At 44.1% G+C, this 22052-nt stretch overlaps 1 protein-coding gene across 1 annotated transcript in view; it reads right to left on the reverse strand.

The window, feature by feature from the left end:
• Nucleotides 1-3471: 3471 nt before the first annotated feature.
• Nucleotides 3472-22052, reverse strand: part of GRID1 (glutamate ionotropic receptor delta type subunit 1) — a 2200418-nt gene continuing 2181837 nt past the window's right edge. The window contains 1 exon segment of the mRNA XM_029609310.1: nucleotides 3472-4408. Within this exon segment, the coding sequence (XP_029465170.1) occupies nucleotides 3980-4408 (429 nt within the window). The 3' untranslated portion in view covers nucleotides 3472-3979.

The raw sequence follows: 22052 nt of genomic DNA on the forward strand, positions 1-22052 counted from the left end.
GGGGCGTGTCGGGGGCGGGCCCGAACCGCGTGGCGTTTTTGGGGCGTGTCGGGAGCGTTCCGGGGGCGGGCCCGGGGACGTGGCTACAGCCCGGGGCGGTCCGGGGACGTGTCCGTGCCCTCCAGACCCGCCCCCAGGTCGCGTCCCAGCGCGCTAGCGGCCCGCTGGCGCGCGGGGATTTACGTCTCCCTCCGGTAGGCGTAAATCCCCCGACAAAGGTAAGGGGGGGTTTAGACAGGGCCGGGCGGGTGGGTTAGGTAGGGGAAGGGAGGGGAAGGTGAGGGGAGGGCAAAAGAAAGTTCCCTCCGAGGCCGCTCCGATTTCGGAGTGGCCTCGGAGGGAATGGGGGTAGGCTGCGCGGCTCGGCGCGCGCCGGCTATACGGAATTGATAGCCTTGCGCGCGCCGATCCAGGATTTTAGCGGATACGCACGGCTACGCGCGTATCTACTAAAATCCCACGTACTTTTGCTTGCGCCTGATGCGCCAGCAAAAGTACGCCAAATCGCGCGGTTTGAAAATCTACCCCGCTTTGTTTCCATTGCAGACAAAAGGGATCTTTTCCTAAGTGGAGGCGAGTTCTCCTGAGGCAGAAAGTTAGACACTTTAACCTCCTGAAACACTGTTCAGCATTGGGTTGACCGATCACGTATGCCTGATCTTCACTAATCAGATATTGCACTGAGCAACATTGTTTATTTAGTATTGCAATAAAAACTTTTGGAAGATTTTTATATGCAAAGGAAAGAAAATGATACAAACATTGAGAGACTCATCATGATAGTGTAATAGTCTGATAACTCCCTGTTTAGATAAAATCTTCATTTGTGTTTCATTTTATTGGGGGTTTTGTGATTGACCCTTAGTACAGGGTCTTTTTTCAATTGTTGTTTTGTAGGGATGTGCAGAGCAAAATTTTATGTTCATATTTTTTATGTCCGAAAGGGGGTCCCACTTGCGGCCAATATGGACATAAAAAAAATCCAATGAGTTGGGTATATGTACATATGTGCAAAAAAAAAATTTAAACCCCCTCACCCTCCTTAATCCCCCCCCCAGACTTACCACAACTCCCTGGTGATCGAGCGAGGAGTGAGGACGTCATTTCTGCAATCCTTGGCGAGAAGCATGTGACGTCGGTGGCACGTCGAGTGACGCGGCGTCACGTGATTCCCGGCTCGTTCGCACCGGACGGCTCGTTCGGCCCAAAAAGAACTTTTGGCCAGCTTGGGGGGGCCTCCTGACCCCCTCAAGCTGGCCAAAAGTTCTTTTTGGGCCGAACGAGCCGTCCGGCGCGAACGAGCCGGGAATCACGTGACGCCGGCGTCACTCGACGTGCCGCCGATGTCACATGCTTCTCGCCAAGGATTGCAGAAATGGCGTCCTCACTCCTCGCTCCATCACCAGGGAGTTGTGGTAAGTCGGGGGGGGGGATTAAGGAGGGTGAGGGGGTTTATATTTTTATTTTGGCTCAACAATCGCGATTTCCAACATATCGAACATATCTATGTTCGATATGTGGGAAATCCGATCGTTTATGTCGAATCAATTTTTTAAGTAAAAAAAAAATATGAGTTGCGTTTTACTAATGCGGTCAATCCGAATGCACACCCCTATTGTTTTGTAGATTTCCAATCTACAGAGTTAGACATTTGCAGATTGCACATTAATATATCTAAGAATTGACTGAGTAGTAAAAATCAGATACCAGATTCAGATTTAAAAAGCCCAGAATTTGAATTCCCAGATTTCCTTATCCATCTTATAATATTAGTGAAGGAAAACCTTTTTTTCAACATTCGGAAGTACTGCTGATTAACACTAAATCAGCTGTAAACAAAAACACATGAAATATAAGCTCTTTGAAACAGAAATTACCCTTCAGGTTAGAGCTGGAAGTCCCTACTTTTTCATTACAAAACCACAGTCTCTAAAAGAAAGCTCAAGTTGGTATTACTTCAGGGAATTATACTGCCTGGTCAACTAATATTGACAAACCAAATAATATAGTTTACTCCAGTATAGTAATTTTATCAGCTGATAAACAAGACTTGCTTTTTTAAAAACAAAGCTTTAAGTGCATTTATCCCTTGGCTACCTTTTAGATCATAGTTTGTTTTAGTTTTCATTAGGAACTTTGCTGAAGAAATCAATAGCATGATAGTTATCACACTATAAATATATTCTTGCAAGGCGCTGCTTATGGGTAATCAATGGGAGTTAATATTACGTCTAAAGAACACCTCAGTCACTATATTAATATTCCTGTGGTAATGCAGTTGTGCGCTTAAGATTTTTTTGTGTGTTTTCCCTTTGGCAATCAGTAATTTTGCTGCATGTTTGTATGCTATATTTCAAAATAGTATTGCACACGATATAAAAGTAGATGCCAGCTATCAAAGTAAAATACTGACCTGGGCTACATATAACATAAGATGTCGCTAGTGATTTAAAACATGCAGACTGAATTATAGCCATTTGAGCAAGTGTTTAAATAGATTTGTCTTTTATTTTTTCTCTCACTGTGTATGAACTTGGATTCCAGGAAAAGAAAAGATGTAAAATGAATTTAAATAAGATGCATCCATTTGCTTTTGTTCACTCTTGAATAAAGTAATGCAGTTGCCATATTGTCTACTTGGATAAAGTAAAGTTCATCCATGAATGAGTGGGGAAAAGTGGAACTTGATGAGTTCAGTTTTTAGGAAAGGGAAAACGAATACTTGCCATCGTAATGGGGAGGGCCTGAGGACTGAATTGAGGAACAACAGTTCTCAACTCTGTCTTGGAGGAGCACGAGACTGGTCTATTTATCATAATATCCATAATAAATATGCATACAATGGAGCTGTGGTATATGCAAATTTGTCAAATGCATATTCATTAAGGAGGTAATTTTCAAAGGAGTTATGCATGTAAATGTAACATACTATTATAGCACTTTTCAAAAGCCATTTACTCGAGTAAAGTGCACTTATGCAAGCAAATCCAGTGGACAATTCAAAGGCATGTATTGAAGCAATTTTCAAAAGCCCACTTACTCGAGAAAATTGCTTTTACTCAATGAAAATGTATGAGATTTCCATAACATGGAGGCAAAACATGCAAATCTATCTCATGCATATTCAGTGGTGATATCCTGAAAACCAGACCTGTGTGTGGCACTCAAGGACTGGAATTGCCTACCCCTGATCTGCAACTTATTTATTGACCTTTATTTCTAGCTATCACACTAGAGATTATTGGTTCAGTGCAAACTCCATTTTTACAGGCCACAAGCAGCTCACTGTAGTTTACATACGACAGGGCTTTCCTAAAACCTCCCCTCCCCCACTTTCCATTGAAAACATCATAAAAATCTGCAGGTTCCAAAGGCTAAATCAAGGAGACGCAGAGCAAAGTACACATAAAATACAATTTAATAAACCAATGCTTAATTCTATAAATGTTGTGGAGATATAATTGCAAAGCCTTTGTTTGTTAGGATGAAACAGTTCAGAAATTTTATAATTATTTCCATTTTTTTTTTTTTTCAAAAGTTGATTCTGATTTTCTGGTGCCTGTTGAATTTTCCAAGTGACCTGTTCTGTCTGGGGTAAAGAAGTGCTGAGCAGTAACTGACTTTGTGGCAACAGATAGCATCTTCTAGTTAAGCAAAAAATTTGAACCAAAGAAAAAGGGAAAATTCTTGCAATCCATGAAATATGATTTGGACTCCCTCAGTTCCAGAAACAGATCTTCTTTGGCACTTGAGAATGATCACAAGTAATTTGCCTTTTTTAATTCTTATAGAACAAAATTTACAAAGCCATTCATACATTTTTTTTTTTTTTACTGACTTCAAAAATTGGGAATATTCAAAATACACTTTGACCCCACTTCATTCTTTCATTATTTACAGATATATATACAAGAAAAATGTAAGAGTTTGTTTTTATTGTATTAAAAATCTCCACTGATAGTTTTTTTTTGTTTAATAATTATATGGATGTTCCATGCGAAGGCTCAATAGCTTCTGAAATGATTCCCCCAGGCATGGTCTGGAATGATATTGGCATGGGTGTTTTCACAGGGCTTTGACGAAATAGTCCTCCATTTGGCGATCTGTGTTTACATTGTATTGATGGCATGGTGGCTGAGCTGCTAAGGGGTAATGGTAGATTGCTGCCAGTGACTGACATTAGTGTCCTGCCAGCCCCATGGCCTGTCTGTTCTGGTAAAAAGGTGGTGACAGAAAGCTGAGTATTCTGATATTCACGTACAGGTTCCAGGGTTTGACCCGACTGCATGCCACCAATCTCCAGTGCTGATATTTCGATGGAGGCTGTGGAGATTTGCTTGTGGGCTAAGTCTTCATCCATCAAACTATTCAATCGTCTGTGGACTTGCTCTAAATTCACTTCTTTATCCTAGCACCAGAAAAAGAAAGCAATTAGTCCCAAGGAAAAAATAAATAAAAAACAAAATGATCTGCTCTATTTAATAAAATTGGCTACCTGTCACTAAAAATCTGTATTGTATAGTATATAATAGAGAAGTGTGATACCATAAAATCTATAGTAAACCTCATTGTTCATAAGTTGAAATGATAAAAGAGAATGATCATACACCTACTATGAGAATAATAAGCTATCTTCTCAATATCATTCAAGGGCAAATCTCAGAAAATATTAAATAAGTTACTGGAAAAAAATCAAATTAAATTTCAGTGGAATAAACATCCTATTTATTTAAAATATTTATGTTTCACCTAGAGAAACAATGTGATGCTAAGTGAATTACAGCAGCTCAAAAGTACAAAATCATAAAATAATGAAACAATTAAAAAAATTAAATTTCATAAATTTAAATTAAAACTTGCCATTACAAAAATTAGGTAGAAAAGGCCTCACAGAACAAGACACTTTTTATCTTCTTCCAGGGAGGATAACTTTGAGACTGGCATGCAGGTGCACATATGCTGGCTTGCACCCAGAGACTCAGCCATTTTATAACATATCCATGTATATGCACACATGGCATATGGACACGTGCATGTGCGCACAAATGCTGCCTCTACATGTAAGTGGAGGATTTTAGTAGACACTCACACCAAAGCAATAACCACTTTACCCAATTCATTCCCAGTTAACCCAGGTAAAGGATAGGACTTGCTAACCCCCTAGTTAAATAGCTACCCTTTTACCCTCTTGGCATCAATCCTTACACACCATCCATAGCAAAAGTAAAGTTACACAATAGGTGCCCTGGCACGCGCTTGTGTGCATAAGTATTTACAAGCTGGTTTCATTCATAAATACAGGAAGGCTCATGCCCCACCCAGACCATACCCACACTCCGCCCCTTTTTTCAAAAAAGGTTTTTGTGTACCTACCGGGAGATATGCTCGTACGCAGGCACCTTTTAAAATCCATGCGCCGGCCCAACTTCTGTATGCATCTCCCAGATTTGGCGCACATAGGGCTTTTAAAATTCACCTTTGAATGCTTTAAAATTAGCACCTTACTCTAATGAAGAAAAATGGCCTTGGTCAGAGAACCTTTGGATTTGTTTAACAAGTAGGCACTTGTTTCTTGACATCAGTGACACTGGAAATCTGTACCTCTTTGCTCCTACTGATTCTCATTCTCTGTGAGGCCTTATGTTTTTCTAATACCTTGCACTAGTAGACAGATGGATGTATTAGAAGGATTTTTTTGCAATCCACATACTCTAAGTTGAAAATCAGTGATATGGGGGGGGGGGGGGGGGGAGGGGTGAAGCATGTATGTTATTCTTCACTAAAAACATATGCATATCTTAAGAACATAAGAATTTCCATGCTGGGTCAAGACCAAGGTCCATTAATTCCAGCATCATGTCTCCGACAGTCGCCAATCCAAGTCACAAGTACCTGACAGATCTCATAAAACAGATCTAATTCATTTACTCCTGTTATGCTCAGGCTTGTGGACCCTTGGCCGATGAGAGGATGGTATACCTTTCGGAGGGTCCGTAGGCTCTCTCGTCGGGTGGCGAGGCAGAACCAGCTGACCCTTGGCACTGGAGGCTGAGGCGAATACGGAGGCGATGCAGAGACGAGATGAGGCGCTGAGTCTTCACCACTGGTGGTCAGCGGTCCCCCCGGGAGGAGCCAGTAGGGCTGGGACTTAGGTGGACCTAGGGAGGTCAGGGAACGGTGCAAGGGCCAACTGGAGCTTCACCCTGGAAGCCCGCGGTCCCCCCAGGAGGAGCCCATAGGGACCCGGGCCGCTGGGACTTAGGCGGGCCTTGGAGACGGTAGTCTTGAAGAAGTCCTAGGTCGTGCCAGAGGGTCATTGCTCACCAGTCCGAAGTTGTACGCCAGAGAATCACCACTTGCCAATCTGAAGTCACGAACCAGAGAATCACCGTAAGCCAATCCGAAGTCAAGAACCAGAGAATCACCGTAAGCCAATCCAAAGTCAGGAACCAGGAACACAGAATCCAAAGTTCAAGGACTCACTGAAGCAAGCAGACTGGACAGCGCTGGAGGACGTTGCCAAGTCACTGGATGAGCAGAGGAAGCTACCTTTTATACTTCCTCTGCCCTGGCTGATAGAGAACAGGTGAGGCCATTTAAAGGGATGGGTCCCTTTAATTCTGTGGAGGGGGCGTGGCCTCATGCCCAAGCATGGCAGTGGCCATCTTGGATTTCCCCTGCGGAGGGGAGACGCCGCTGGGGGGAAGCAGGACAGCTTCCCCTGCAACGGGCAGCGCCGGAGGCCGCGCGGGCGCGATGGCCCGAATCAGAGCCCTCCCCCGGGGCTCCCACGGCACCGTGAATCAGGTAGGGGCCGCGGTCATGGGGCACCACGGCCACGGAGCACAACAGTACCCCCCTCTTTAGGGTGTCTCCCTGGAGGCTTGGGTTTAGCTGGATGGTCCTTGTGGAACTGCTCCAGCAAATTCCGGTCCAGGATGTTAGCCAGTGGTTCCCAGGAATTCTCCTCAGGGCCGAAGCCTTCCCATGCTATCAGGTATTCCCATTTCTTCCTGTGTTTCCTTACATCTAGGATCTCTCGGACTTGATAGGTGAGGTCATCTTCAGAGGCAACAGGTTGCGGAGTCGGAGGCGTGCTGGAAGGCCATGATAATACCAGAGGCTTCAGTAGGGAGACGTGGAACGTGTTGTGAATCTTGAGAGACGGGGGGAGACGAAGTTGATACGAGACTGCTCCCACCTGCCTGATGATGGGAAATGGCCCACTAAATCGCGGGGCCAGTCGCGATGATGCCAGCTTCAAGCGGATGAACTGCGTGCTCAACCAAACCTTCTGGCCCAGCTTGAGAGGCGGGTACGGTCTTCTGTGCTGGTCAGCATAACTCTTAGCTGCCTGGCCTGCCCTGACCAGGGTGCATTGCGTGGATATCCACAGCCGATGCAGCTCATCGGCAGAGAGTTGCGCTGTCGGAGAATCAACCGTGATGGGGACAGGCATTGGCGGGCGTGGCTGTTTCCCATACACTATCTGAAATGGGGAGGCCCCCGTAGCAGCAGAGATATGAGAATTCAGCGCAAATTCGGCCCAGGGTAACAGGCTAGCCCAGTCATCTTGTTTTTTGTTAACATATAGCCAAAGGAATTGCTTCAAGGTCTGGTTGGTTCTCTCTGCGAGACCGTTAGTTTGTGGATGGTAGCCGGATGTATAATCTAGAGTGATGTTGAACTTCTGGCAGAGAGCCCTCCAGAATTTGGCCGTAAATTGAGGCCCTCGATCAGACAAGATGCCTTTTGGTAGGCCATGAAGCCTTAAGATGTGCTGGACGAACAGCTGGGCCAGCTGGGGTGCCGATGGCAATCCTGGCAAAGGTACGAAGTGCGCCATCTTGCTAAAACGATCAACTACCACCCAAATTACTGTGTTGCCCTTGGATAGTGGTAGGTCCACCACGAAGTCCATCGCCACGTAGCTCCACGGTTCAGAAGGCGCGGGTAATGGTTGAAGTAAGCCTGGGGTGGACCCGAAGATTCTCTTGTGGTGGGCACAGGTCTGGCAGGACTCCACATAGGCCCGGACATCCTTATTTACCTTTGGCCACCAATAATATCGGCACAGAGTCTGCAATGTGCGGGATTGCCCTGGGTGGCCGGAGCAGCGGGAATCGTGAGCCCATGCCAGCACTTGTTTCCGTAAGCGTGGCGGAACCAGAGTTTTCCCAGGCAGAATGATGGTGGTAGCCGACAGGAGAATGCGGGATGGCTCAATAATGTACTGAGGTTCCTCAGAACCTTCTGTTGAATCAAATACTCGAGATAGGGCATCAGCCTTGATGTTCTTCCCAGCCGGTCTGTACCGGAGTACGAAATTAAAACGGGTGAAGAACAGGGCCCACCGGGCTTGTCGTGGGTTGAGCCGTTGCACCCGGTGCAAGTATTCTAAGTTCTTATGGTCTGCAAAGACCGTAAACTGGTGCTGTGCCCCTTCCAGCCATGGGCGCCATTCTTCCAAGGCCACCTTGATGGCCAAGAGCTCCTTATCGCCATGGCATAATTCCGCTCGGCAGGCAAGAACTGGCAGGAGAGGAAGGCACACGGATGTAGCTTATGGCCCTCGGAGGCCTGGCTCAAGACGGCCCCTACTCCCTCTGAGGATGCGTCCACCTCTATAAAGAAGGGTCGTTGCGGATCCGGGTGCCGAAGGCATGGTTGCTGCGTGAATGCCTCCTTGAGATGACGAAAGGTGGCCTCTGCTGCCGGAGGCCATTTTTTGGGATCTGTGCCTTTCCGGGTCAGAGCTGTCATCGGGGCAACAATTGACGCGTAGTGAGGGATGAAAGAGCGGTAATAGTTGGCAAAGCCTAGAAATCTTTGGAGTGCCTTGAGTCATGACGGCTATGGCCATTCCCGAATGGCACTTAGCTTTTGTGGATCCATGCGGAATCCCTGACTGGAGACTATATATCCCAGGAAGGGAAAAGACTCCTGTTCAAACTGGCACTTTTCGAACTTTGCATACAGCTTATGTTCTCTGAGGTGTTGTAACACTTGAACGACGTGCCGCCGGTGAGCAGCCAAGGTATCGGAAAAAATCAGGATATCGTCCAAATAAACTACCACGCATTGGTACAGGAGGTCGCAGAGTATCTCGTTCATAGTATTCTGAAATACTGCGGGGGCATTACAGAGCCCGAACGGCATCACCAAGTACTCATAGTGGCCGTCACGGGTATTGAAGGCCGTCTTCCATTCGTCGCCTTTCTTAATACGAATGAGGTTGTAGGCCCCTCAGAGATCCAGTTTGGAGAAGATCCTTGCACCTTGTAGCCGGTCGAATAGCTCAGAGATGAGAGGCAGGGGATAACGGTCCTTGATCGTTATGGCATTCAGGCCCCTGTAGTCAAAGCAGGGGCGGAGCGTTCCATCCTTCTTTCCGACGAAGAAGAATCCAGCCCCTGCGGGGGACTTTGACTTCCAAATGAAACCCTTCTCCAGGTTCTCTCTAATATATTCATTCATAGCCTGCATCTCTGCAGGAGAGAGGGCGTAGGTGCGTCCTCGAGGAGGCACAATCGAACGGTCAATGAGGTGGAAGTACTTCAGCCTTCTGCTTAGAAAACACATCTGCGTATGAGGCATATGGAGCTGGCAGGCCTGGGAGATTGATGGCGGCGATTGGGCAGGGCCCTGGAGCCACAGCTTGGAGGCAATTGCCGTGACAATTCGGCCCCCAACGAGCCAGCTGCAAGGTCTTCCAATTGAACTGGGGCTCGTGCTCCTGGAGCCACGGGAGTCCTAGGACAATGGGATGGATAGAGTACTCCAGGACATAAAATGACATCTGTTCCTGATGCAGGACCCCGGCCCTCAGCTGGACAGGAATAGTGGCGTGCATCACCCGTTCCGGAAGAGGCTTCCCTTGGATGGAGGAGATGACCAAGGGACGAGACAGTGGAACTTGAGAAATCTTTAAATGTTCAACCAGGCCTTTCATGATAAAATACCCGCCAGCACCAGAATCCACCAAGGCCTGCATGTGAAACTCTCCATCCGCCGTGGTTAATGCCACTGGCAGGGTTAGTGGAGGTGCAGGAGTGGTACGGCCCAGGAAGAGACCTCCTTCAGGTCCTAGGCTCAAGAGTTTTCCGCACGCGTCGGGCAGGCAGCAATCCGATGGCCCGCTGCACCGCAGTAGAAACAGAGCTCCTTCCTCATTCGCCGTTGACGCTCTTGTGGAGAGACTTTCCCGCGACCCAACTCCATGGCTTCATCGGGTGGCGGCCGGGGGTTCTCTAACCTATCCTTGGGTGAGGGCGAATGTCGAGGATGTCTGGACGGAGTTGCAGCTTTAGATGTTGTCTGGGCCTCTTGGCGGCACTCCTGGTGGCGTCGATCTATGCGACCAGCCAAATCGACCAAGGCATTCAAGGACCTCGGTATCTCACGTCCCGCTAGCTCGTCCTTAATTCGGGGGCTCAGCCCCTGATAGAAAATGGTGCGGAGGCAGTCTGAGTCCCAACTGAGCTCCGAGGAGAGGGCCCGAAAGTCGATGGCGTATTCCGCCAATGTCCTCGAGCTTTGACGTAACTGCAGTAGTCTCGGCCCTGCTGAAACTTCTTGAGCAGGATCCCCGAAGTTTATTTGGAACAATTCCCAAAACTCCCCGAGGTTCCTTAGAATGGGATCATCCCGTTCCCACAGGGGGGAAGCCCATTCTAGGTCCTTCCCTCCTAGAAGAGCCAGTATAAAGGTCGTCTTGGTGGCGTCATCTGGGAAGAGAGCGGCCTGCAGGCGGAAGTGCATATTGCACTGGTTCATAAAACCCCTGCAGGCCCGAGGTTTCCCGGAGAACCGTGCCGGTGCGGGTATGCGAACTACTGGCCGACCCGCAGAAGCCATCAGTGGAAAGGGCAGCGTAGGGTTCATAGGAGCCAACGCGTCAAAACGCTGGTTCAGGCTCTGCACTGAGAAAACCAGGGCGTCCAGGGTTTTCTGCTGCTCCAGCAGGCGCTGGGCCATTCCCGGAATGGCCTGGTGGGCGGAAGCCTCTGCCGGGTCCATGGACTTGGCAATCTGTTATGCTCAGGCTTGTGGACCCTTGGCCGACGAGAGGATGGTATACCTTTCGGAGGGTCCGTAGGCTCTCTCGTCGGGTGGCGAGGCAGAACAGGAGGCAGGACCCTTGGCACTGGAGACTGAAGTGAATACGGAGGCGATGCAGAGACGAGATGAGGCGCTGTGTCTTCACCACTGGTGGTCAGCGGTCCCCCCGGGAGGAGCCCGTAGGGACCCAACTGCTGGGACTTAGGTGGACATAGGGAGGTCAGGGAATGGTGCAAGGGCCAACTGGAGCTTCACCCTGGAAGCCCGCGGTCCCCCCAGGAGGAGCCAGTAGGGACCCGGGCCGCTGGGATTTAGGCGGGCCCTTGGAGATGGTAGTCTTGAAGAAGTCCTAGGTCAAGTGCCAGAGGGTCATTGCTCACCAGTCCGAAGTTGTACGCCAAAGAATCACCACTTGCCAATCTGAAGTCAGGAACCAGAGAATCACCGTCAGCCAATCCGAAGTCAGGAACCAGAGAATCACCGTAAGCCAATCCGAAGTCAGGAACCAGGAACACCAAGACGGAACAGGATCTAAAGTTCAAGGACTCACCAAAGCAAGCAGACTGGACAGCGCTGGAGGATGTTGCCAAGTCACTGGATGAGCAGAGGAAGCTACCTTTTATACTTCCTCTGCCCTGGCTGATAGAGAACAGGTGAGGCCATTTAAAGGGATGGGTCCCTTTAATTCTGTGGAGGGGGCGTGGCCTCATGCCCAAGCATGGTGGCGGCCATCTTGGATTTCTCCTGCGGAGGGGAGACGCCGCTGGGGGGAAGCAGGACGGCATCTCCTGCAACGGGCAGCGCCGGAGGCCGCGTGGGCGTGATGGCCCTCCCCGGGGGCTCCCGCAGTGCTGCAAATCAGGTAGGGGCCGCGGTCATGGGGCACCATGGCCGCGGAGCACAACAACTCCCAAGGATAGAAATAGCTTTCTTTAGTCTATAGCTAATAATGGGCAGATTCATTAAGGCTTTTCTCCGATTTTGTTTCTATAGGAAAAACCCTTAGTGAATCAAGCACAATGTGTTATGGATTTTATCTTGAAGAAGTTGTCCAAACCTCTTTTAAACATCCACTGGCAACAGATTCTACAGTTTGATAGTATACCGAGTAAAAACGTACTTTTTGTGATCTGTTTTGAATCTGCTGGTGGTTGGTTTCATGACGTGTCCCCTTGTTTTAATATTATTTGAAGAGTAAATAACCATCCTTTATTTACCTGTGCCACTCCATTCATGATTTTATATTAGAGATGTGGCACTCAAACCTTTCAGTTCAGGCTTCGTTTTCAGCCCGCAGCATGACATTTTGTTTTTCCCGCAGTTCGGGTTTTTGTTTTTCATGGGATTCTAATTAGCACATACTAACTCCCGTTGAAATTGCCTAATTCATCCAAAACGATTGCACATCCCTATTTTATATTCTTCTCTTATGTCCTCTCTCAGCTGCATCTTTTCTAAGCTGAAGAGCTCTAATTTGTGTAGCCTCTCTTCATAGGAGAGATGTTCCATCCCCTTTATTATTTTTGTTCTCCTCCTCTGCACCTTTTCTAGTTCCACTATATCTTCTTTAAGATGGAATGACCAGAACTGCACACACTAGGCTTGGTCATAATGTAGGGATAATTCAGATCAATATTTTCTGAAGGTATCTTAAAGGACCTCATTCTTTCTGAAGATGGACAGCAAAGCATTATGGACATGGACATTCTTATATATGCACAGAGACTGAGAAAGGAAGGAATATATAGATTGCAAAACCTATCCTTGTTTGGGTGTCAATATGTCTACAGTTAGCTCTTCTGAAACAAAGGGCTTTGATACTGATTGGAGGACACTTATCTCTAATGATACTTTGAGACTATGCTGGTATTTATGCCTAATTGAATCCTTTACTTTTATAAAAAGAGTGTGAATCTCCCAATCAAAGAACTGTGATTGCCCCTCATCCATATGCATTGACTATGCCTGTACTGTGAAAACTTACTGATATAAAAGTGAATGAAACAAACAAACAAGATTAAGCCATCAAGAAGTCCAACAAGGAGTCAATTATCAGAAGGCTTCCACCAAAAACAATGAACAATACCCTTGGGACCAGTTACTTGAGCTTGCTTGTAGCTCTCCTGATACTTCATGCAAACAGATGCTAATCAGAGATCCCTACACCCAGATAAGCTTTCCTGACCTGCACACAATGTACACAGATGCAGATGCCTTCACATACAGAGAATCTACCCATATCCTTCAGCTGTGGTTTGTCAACATGATAAGAAAAAAAAAAACAACTTAATTATGAGATCTAAAGTTACCATTAGTTGTGGTAGATGGTTGTGATTGTTCTGAATTAAATTTGTTCAGAATAACAGTTGTAGTGCTACTGTAGAAATTGTAAAACTGCCTTTAGCTTTCTAAATCACCTAAATGGTTGTTATATCAATCAATTACATTTCAATTGATAAATCTCTCAATATAAATTCTGTTAGACAAACTGAATGAGTCTTTGTTCTGATTAAAATAAACTCTGATTGACCCCAGCCTAAGTAATTAATAAATTCATAAATACATGCATTATTCAGCTAGAGGTTCCAGTGGCAATAATGATTCTTTAATTAGTAGTGCTATATTACTTACAGTACCATGGCCCAAAAAAGAGACAATATGATAAAGAGACAATATGATATTTTCCATTTTATTCTCCATTCCATTTTGGATCTTTCCTAACATTCTACTTGCTTTTTAGACTACTGCTGTAAATTGAGCAGAAGATTTCAGCATATTCACCATAAAGACTCCAAGGTTCTTTTCCAAGGTAATGACTCCCAATAAAGAATCCAGCATCATGTACCTGTAGTTGGAATTATTTTTCACTATATGCATTATTTAGTACTTTTACACATTACCTTTCATCTACCATTCAGATGCCTGGTCTCCTAGTCTCACAAGGTCCTTCTGCAGTTCCTCTCATTCCGCTGCCATTTTAACAGTTTTAAATAATTTTGTGTCATCTATAAATTTGATTATCTCTCTCATCATTCCCTTTTACAAATAATTTCTGTTAAACAGTACAGGTTCCAGTAGCAATCCCTGTTTGTCTATTTGGAAAATTGACCATTTAAGTACTAGAGATGTGAATTGGAACCGGAATCGGTTCCGATTCACATCGTGAATTTTTTTTTGTGCGGCCTGATCGGGTTTTTTTTTATCGGCTGCGCCCGAGTCGATAAACAAAAAACCCACCCTGACCCTTTAAAACAGCTCCCTTAGCTTCCCCCACCCTCCCAACCCCCCCCCAAAAGTTTTAAAATTACCTGGTGGTCCAGGAGGGCCCTGGGAGCGATCTCCCACTCTCGGGCTGTCAGCTGCCACTAATCAAAATGGCACTGATGGCCCTTTGCCCTTATCATGTGACAGGGTATCCGTGCCATTGGCTGGCCCCTGTCACATGGTAGGAGCACTGGATGGCCCGCACCATTTTTAAAGATGGTGCCGGCCGTCCATTACTCCTACCATGTGACAGGGGCCGGCCAATGGCACGGATACCCTGTCACATGATAAGGGCAAAGGGCCATCGGAACTATTTTTATTAGTGGCAGCCGATGGCCCGAGAGCGGGAGATTGCTCCTGGGATCCCTACTGGGCCACCAAGTAATTTCAAAAAGTTTTGGGGGGGTCGGGAGGGTGGGGAAAGCTAAGGGAGCTGTTTTAAAGGGTCGGGGTGGGTTTAGGGGTTGTTTTTGTGTGCCGTTTTTCCCGCCCTCCCCCAAAATGATGAGAGCCCCACAAACAATTTTGTGGGGTTTTCCTATCGGTTTCGGGCAGCCCCTGATTTCTGACGACTTTGAAAATATTGTACGATATTTTCAATCGTCCGAAATACCATTCACATCCCTATTTAGTACTAGCCTCTGTTTCTGACCTTTTAACTGACAACAATCCATAGTAGAACACTGTGTCCTACCCCATGACTATGTACTTTCCTGAGGAATCTCTTATAGGGGATTTTGTTAAATGCCTTCTGAACATCCAAATATATTATTTTACCTGGCTCACCTTTATCTATATGTTTATTTACACCTTGAAAACATTCTAAACGTTTTATAAGATAAGACATCCCCATGATAAAACCATGCTTATTCTTTTCCACTAAGTTATGTCTTTATGGCCAGTGATTTTGTTTTTTAAGAATGGTTTATTCCATTTTGCCGGGCAAGGACATTAGACTCACTAGTCTATAGTTTCATGGATCACCTATGGAGCCCTTTATAAAAATCAGCATTACATTGGCCACCTCCCAGGCTTCAGGAATCGTGGCAGTTTTAAATGATGTTACAGATTTTTAGTAACAGGCTAGAGATTTTGGGTTCAATATTCGAAAATATAGGTGTATGTAAATTAGATGAATAAGACTTATCCAGCTATCTTACATGGGATATTCAAAAGTACAGCTATTCTGCTGAACATCTGTATAGAAATTGATACTTAGATAAGTCTTGATTGGGTAAGTTAGACCTGCTCTATAGCAAGTCTTCCTTATCTGGTAAATTTAACTGGATAAGTCTGAATTTTATTTATTTTAATTATCTTATATTCTGCAATTCTAACAAAACTCTATCAAAATTCACTGCAGATTACAAACACATATACATAGTATTAAAATCATAACATGAAACATAGAACAGTGGACAATAAATACAATAAACAATAATAAAATAGTTAAATCTTAACACATAAATATAGAAATATTCTGAATGTTTTCATTTATCCTGCTAAGTTAACTATAAAAGTAGCACCACCTCATTATGCCCATGTCCACCCCTAAGTTATCTGGCTATCTACATGTGGGTAAATATTAAAACTCATGTGCATCCATGTACACGTGGTTCCTGGCATGCACACATGAACGTGCTGATTTTATAACATGATGCGCCACAGGGGATGGAGTAGGGGGCAGGCCAGGACAGCACCTTTAGATGCTGTCCCGGGGAAGCATGCGCCAGCAGCTGGCCGGCGCGTGTAACTTACTTGTGCTCCGGCAGACCAGGTAAGTTAAAAAAACAAAAAAAAAAAAGAAAGGATTAGATTAGGGGTCAGGGAGGAGAAGGGAAAAGGGAGGAAGGGTAGATAGTAGCAAAGGAAAGTTCCCTCCCAGTCTGCTCCTTATTTGGAGCAGACTGGAAAGGAACTGGGCAAAAGTCCAATCACGTCGCCGCACATAGGTTACAAAATCCCCCCTCCAACCCACCCGCACATGCACATGCAGATTTTAAAATTCAGCACATATGTGCGTGCACCCATCAGATTTCATAATATGCGTGCGCCGTCATGCGCATGTTATAAAATCAGGTCATCCATGTGTGCGTGCTTTGGGAACCATGCACACATGGACGTACATATGTTTTTTAAAAAATCTACCCCTTACTGAATAAGTGACTTAACTAGCCATGTGGCAACCACTGAACGTAGCTGGATATTCAGCAGCCACCCCTTAGCTGGATAAGTCACTACTTATTTGAAAAATAGCTTTGAATATCAGGCTCTTCATGTTTTAGTTTTTTTAGAACTCTGGGATGGATGCCATCCAGTCCTGGTGATTTGTTATGTTTTTGTTATCTGATGTAGTACATTCTCCATTGTCACAGATATTTGTTTCAGTTGCTCAGAATCTATACTATTAAAGAATGTTTCAGGTGTGGGTATGTTCCCAATATTCTCTGCACAGACTGAGGCAAAGAACTCATTCAATATTTCTATTTCCTTTTCTTCTCTGAACAACCGTTGTCATTTAGCATCCCAACTGACCCCCTCACAGTCTTTATGCTTTGAATGTACTTCAAAAAGGTTTTGTTACTTTTTGCCTCACTGGTAAGCTTTTTCTTAAAGTCTCTCTTGGCCTGTCTAATTACAGTTTTACATCTAAGTTGCCAGTGATTATGCTCTTACATATCTTCTTTATTTGAGTCTGCTTTCCATTTTTTTGAATGATATCCTTTTAGTTTCAACTGCCTCATGTACCTCATCATTAAGTCATGCTGGCAGTTGTTTGATCTTCCTTCAACCTTTTTTAATGCAAGAAATATATTTACCTGGGCTTCCAAAATATTTTTAAACAATGTCCATGCCTCATACAAACTTTAAACCCTTGCAACCACTTCTTTTAATGTTTTTTTTTTACTAATATCTGCAATTGGTTAAGTGACTTAATTTTACATGCAAACTTTTTTTCAAAAGATGTATTATCTCCAGTCAAAGATTAACATTGGACTTTTTGCACTGCTTATATCAGAGGACAAAAAAATGTGTAAAAAGAAATTATTGCTATAATAACGTGTATGTGGAGAGAGGAGAGGTGACATAAATTGTGAGAGAGATTAAGAGGAGCATCCTAATTATTAGAGCAGTGGACTAAGAATTCATTGGTAAACAAATTTCTGGGAACATTTTGTTTCCTCCACAACATTTGATGAAACAAGTAGGTTTTAACAAGCTGAACACAAATATGCATTTATTATGTCTGTATCACGTACTGTTTGCCAGAAAAGTGTGATATACATTAAGCATTGTTACATGTCTGTAGCGGCATAAGCAATAATGGCAATGTTGGCACCAGAAAACAAAACTAAAAATGTTTTCCCACAGATTTTCATTTGTAATCACTGTCCGATGCTTCAAGGATGAGAGTCCAACAATAGTCACCCAGCATGGAGGGGTTCCACTTGCCTTGATACTGTTTCTCCATTTTGACAATTTCTTGATGAAACCTTTCACCATGTTCATCACTCACAGCGCCAAGGTTGTCTGGGAAGAAGTCCAAGTGGGAATGAAGAAAATGTATCTTCAATGACATGTTGCACTTCATCAATTTCTATGCCTGAAGCAGATTTTCAACCTGTTCGACATAGTCTGCTGCCTTATAGTTGCCTACAAACGACATTCTTGAAGGCTGTCTATGCAACACGTTCTGTACCTTGTAGAAGACCATCAAAGTGGCTGTCCTTCATCTCAGCTCGGATTTGTGGGCCAACAAAAACACCTTATTTTATCTTGGTGTCACTTATGCGTGGAAACATTTGCCACAAATAATCAAAGGCTTTACTTTACTTGTTCATTGCCTTAATGAAGTTTTTCATCAGCCCAAGTTTGATGTGCAAAGGTGGAAGAAATATCTTACTTGGATTCACCAATGGGTCATGCACAACATTCATCTGCCCTGGAACCAACTTTCTGCAGAGAGGCCAGACTTCCCACTCACAAAAGAAGCAACAATACTTGGTGTAACCAAGTTGCAGACCCAGTAGAATTGCAACAACCTTGAGATTACCACACAAATTCCAGTTTTACCTCAAGTACTCAATGTGGTTCAGCAATAGCTGCATGTTCTCATACGTTTCTTTTATATGAACGGCATGTACAACAGGTATTGATGGGTAGATATTGTTGTTGTGCAGCAAAACAGCCTTCAAACTTATGATTGATGAATCAATAAACAGTCGCCATTCTGTTGGGTCGTGGTCACATCCAAGAGCACAAAACAATCCATTGATGTCACAGCAAAAAGTCAAACTGTCTACTTGGTTGAAATATTTGGTCAAATCTTCATGACGGCTGCAAAATACTGAAATTTTTGTATCAGATGATAAAAGATTCCATCCTTGCAGCCTTGACCCAAGCAGCTCCGCCTGACTCTTCGATAAAGTCAAATCTCTGACCAGATCATTCAGCTCTGACTGAGATATTAAATAAGGATTCCTGGATGTTGATGGAACAAAGTCAGGATCAGCTGCAGCTTCCATCTGCAACAGCTTGCCATCATCGCCTACCACCTCATCCTCATCATCAAGTGTCCACACCTCTGGCGGTTTTGGAACAGGAAGACTGTCTTCATGCGGCACTGGTCTCATTACTGATGCAAGGTTAGGGTACTCAATAAACTTCCTGTTCTTTGATGAGTATCCTGATACATTCATCAAGCAGAAGTAACAATCAGTTATATGATCTTACTGTTCCCTCCATTTCATTGGGATGGCAAATGGCATGGATGGTCGCATACCTTTCAGCCAAGCTTGCAGACTACTGGCGCAAGATGCACAACATATATGAGGAGCCCATGCTCTGTCCTGGTCAACAATTTTGCACCCAAAGTATAACTCATATGCCTTCTTAATGAGTGCAGTCATACTCCTTTTTCTGTACTTTCAGAGTAAACTCATCACAGATGTAAAACGTGTCATGGCTATTACGACATTGGCACAATATTTCATAAAGTATATGAAATTAAATCCACAAACTTTAAACAACAGTTTAAGCGATACAATTCGCTCATTCACACAAATGTTGCATAGGAGACTACTCATTCTGCTGCTTATATAAGGCTGTGTCGTCATGGAAACAAGTTGGAATCTTGCAGCTCAGCTGGGACTTGCCCAAGCAAGTTCTGACATGATCAGGCAGAGTTTCTTGGTGTATTTTTAAAAAATTTAGTCTCTGTTACATGTTACGTTGCTTATGGCCATCAAAAATACAACATCAATTTTAAAAATCATAAAAACTACTGTCCAGCAAGAAAATATATGTATGCAAGATAATGTTTTAAAATTTCACAATTATTGTAACACAAAATTGGCAGTTTCTCAAAAACCTTACATGATGTACAAATTTCGAAGTAATATCTGTGATCAGCATCAAAACATCTATTTGGAACACCAAAAAGCCTGAAGGAAACAAAAACTTTGTTTACCAGTGGAATCAGGGAAGCCAGGGTTCAAATCCTACTTCTCTTATTGATGGTCTTTGTGATCTTGGGAAGACACTTCACTCTCCAGTGCCTCAGATACAAATTTAAAGGTGAATTTTAAAAGCTCAGCTCACATTAATTAGGGGATATACGAATAATTTGGGCTTCCATGCGAGATATGCATATAAATTCCACAGCATGCACATATAGAAGTTTTTTAAAAGGGGCAAGGCATTGGTATTTTGGGTCATGAACCAGAGATGTGCACATAAATGCTTACATGATCTAGTACACACTGAGGCCTGCTACCGTATAACTTCATTTCTGCTATGAATGTCATGTAAGTTAAAATATAAAGAAAATAGGCAGATCTGTGGGGTTTTAAAGGTTGGGGCTAACTGAGGGGAGTGAAGGCTATCAAATCAGGGGGGTTTGGAGGACCTTTCTCTTAACTGGATGAACTGGGAATGAACTAGTAAAACTGGAAATGTCATTGGTGCACGCCTCTTTTTAAATTCTCCAATTTACGTGGTAGAAGCAGGATTTGCATGCCCATTTAAAATATGGTACCCATGTGCTTACAGCCAGGCTATTTTATAACATGTGCACATACACACATGCAAGACATAAATGTGCTCCGGTTTGAAAGTTACCATCTTAAAGTGTCATGTATTAAGATGTGTAAGGCATTTACCATGCAATAATGTGTAGTATTTTAAGTACTGCATGTTATTCTCCACCCCACCCTCTTCCCTCCCCCCAGGTAATGAAAGTATAATAATGAACTGCTTTGCATGCAAATGCATGGAAAGAAGTTCTTTGCTAGGTAATCTCATTTAGGGGCAAAAGTATAAAACTGTCCCGCTGATGCCATTTTTAAAACCCTTTTTATTTTTTGTGAATTTAAATATACATTTTCAAGAAAAAGTCTTGAAAAATAAAAATAAAACAAAATTAATAATATAAAAGCAACAAACCTACCATCTCAAAAACAGACCACAATTTTAGAGGCCAATATCACCATTCAATAAAAAATTATTGATAAACATAAGAAAATACACCAAAAAGAGGTTAAGTAATATTATTCAAGAGAGAAGGAAAAAATATATTCTGGTAGCAAGTGCATTGGATCTTGGACCTGTTCTTCCTGCCTTATTTAATCAAGAAAAAAATAAAACTTAACTGATTAGGCTTAAAAAATATGGGGTAGATTTTAAAAAGGTCCGTGTGGGCATACATGTGCGGGCGCTACCTGGCGCGCGCACATCTACACCTGATTTTATAACTCGCGTGCACAGGTGCACACAAGGGGGTGCACAATTTTGCACCTTGCGCACGCCAAGCCATGCTGCCTTACCCCAGGGGTAGAAAGGTCAGGTTAGGGGGAAGGGAAGTTCCCTTCCAGGCTGCTCCGATTTTGGAGGCATCTGGCCCCGCTCTGTCGGAGGCATGTTGTCCTGCCCCTTTTGTAAAGCCCCGGGACTTTCACGCGTCCCGGGGCTTTACAAAAATAGGCCTTTTTAAAATAGGCCCGGCACGCGTAAGACAGGTTACGTGCATAAATCCTGAGGATTTATGCGCATAACCTTTTTAAAATCTGGCCCTATATATGAAACATTTTTAGACTTTATAAAACATTTACAAGGAAACTTTAATAAAAAATAATTCCCAAACTCTACATAGCAAAAGCAAAAACTGCCTTTGCCCCTTCTGTATAGTCTTAGATACTTCAGGGAGAGTCCTGATCTTCAAATTTAGAAATTGCTCTTCCTGGTGCTTAAATAAAAGTTTAAGCAACCAATCACTGTCAGAATTAAGTGCTAATGATGCAATTAAAGTTGCTGGTATCACCAAGATGTCATCTGATGTCCCCAACAAAGCTGTTAAATCAAGTCTGTCATCCAAATAGGAGACAGTTCAGCCTGCACACCATCAAGCTTGTGGAAGATAGCATATCCTTAACACTAGAAGCAGCAACTGAGAGGAAATTTCGGTCATATATCACGTAAACGTTTCTAAAGAGGACACATGGAATTTTAGGAAAATTTATAGACCGCAAATTGTAGCATCTGATTACATTTTCCATAGTTTCCACTTCATAGAAACATAGAAATGACGGCAGAAGAAGACCAAACGGCCCATCCAGTCTGCCCAGCAAGCCACGCAGTTTATCCATTCTTTCCCCTTTTTACTCCCTCCCACCCGTCACTATTGGCTTCCAGCACCCTCAGGCCCCAACTCCCTTCCACCCCTCCACCAA

The sequence above is a fragment of the Rhinatrema bivittatum genome, chromosome 7, assembly GCF_901001135.1.
Source record: "Rhinatrema bivittatum chromosome 7, aRhiBiv1.1, whole genome shotgun sequence".
NCBI classification, from domain to species: domain Eukaryota; kingdom Metazoa; phylum Chordata; class Amphibia; order Gymnophiona; family Rhinatrematidae; genus Rhinatrema; species Rhinatrema bivittatum.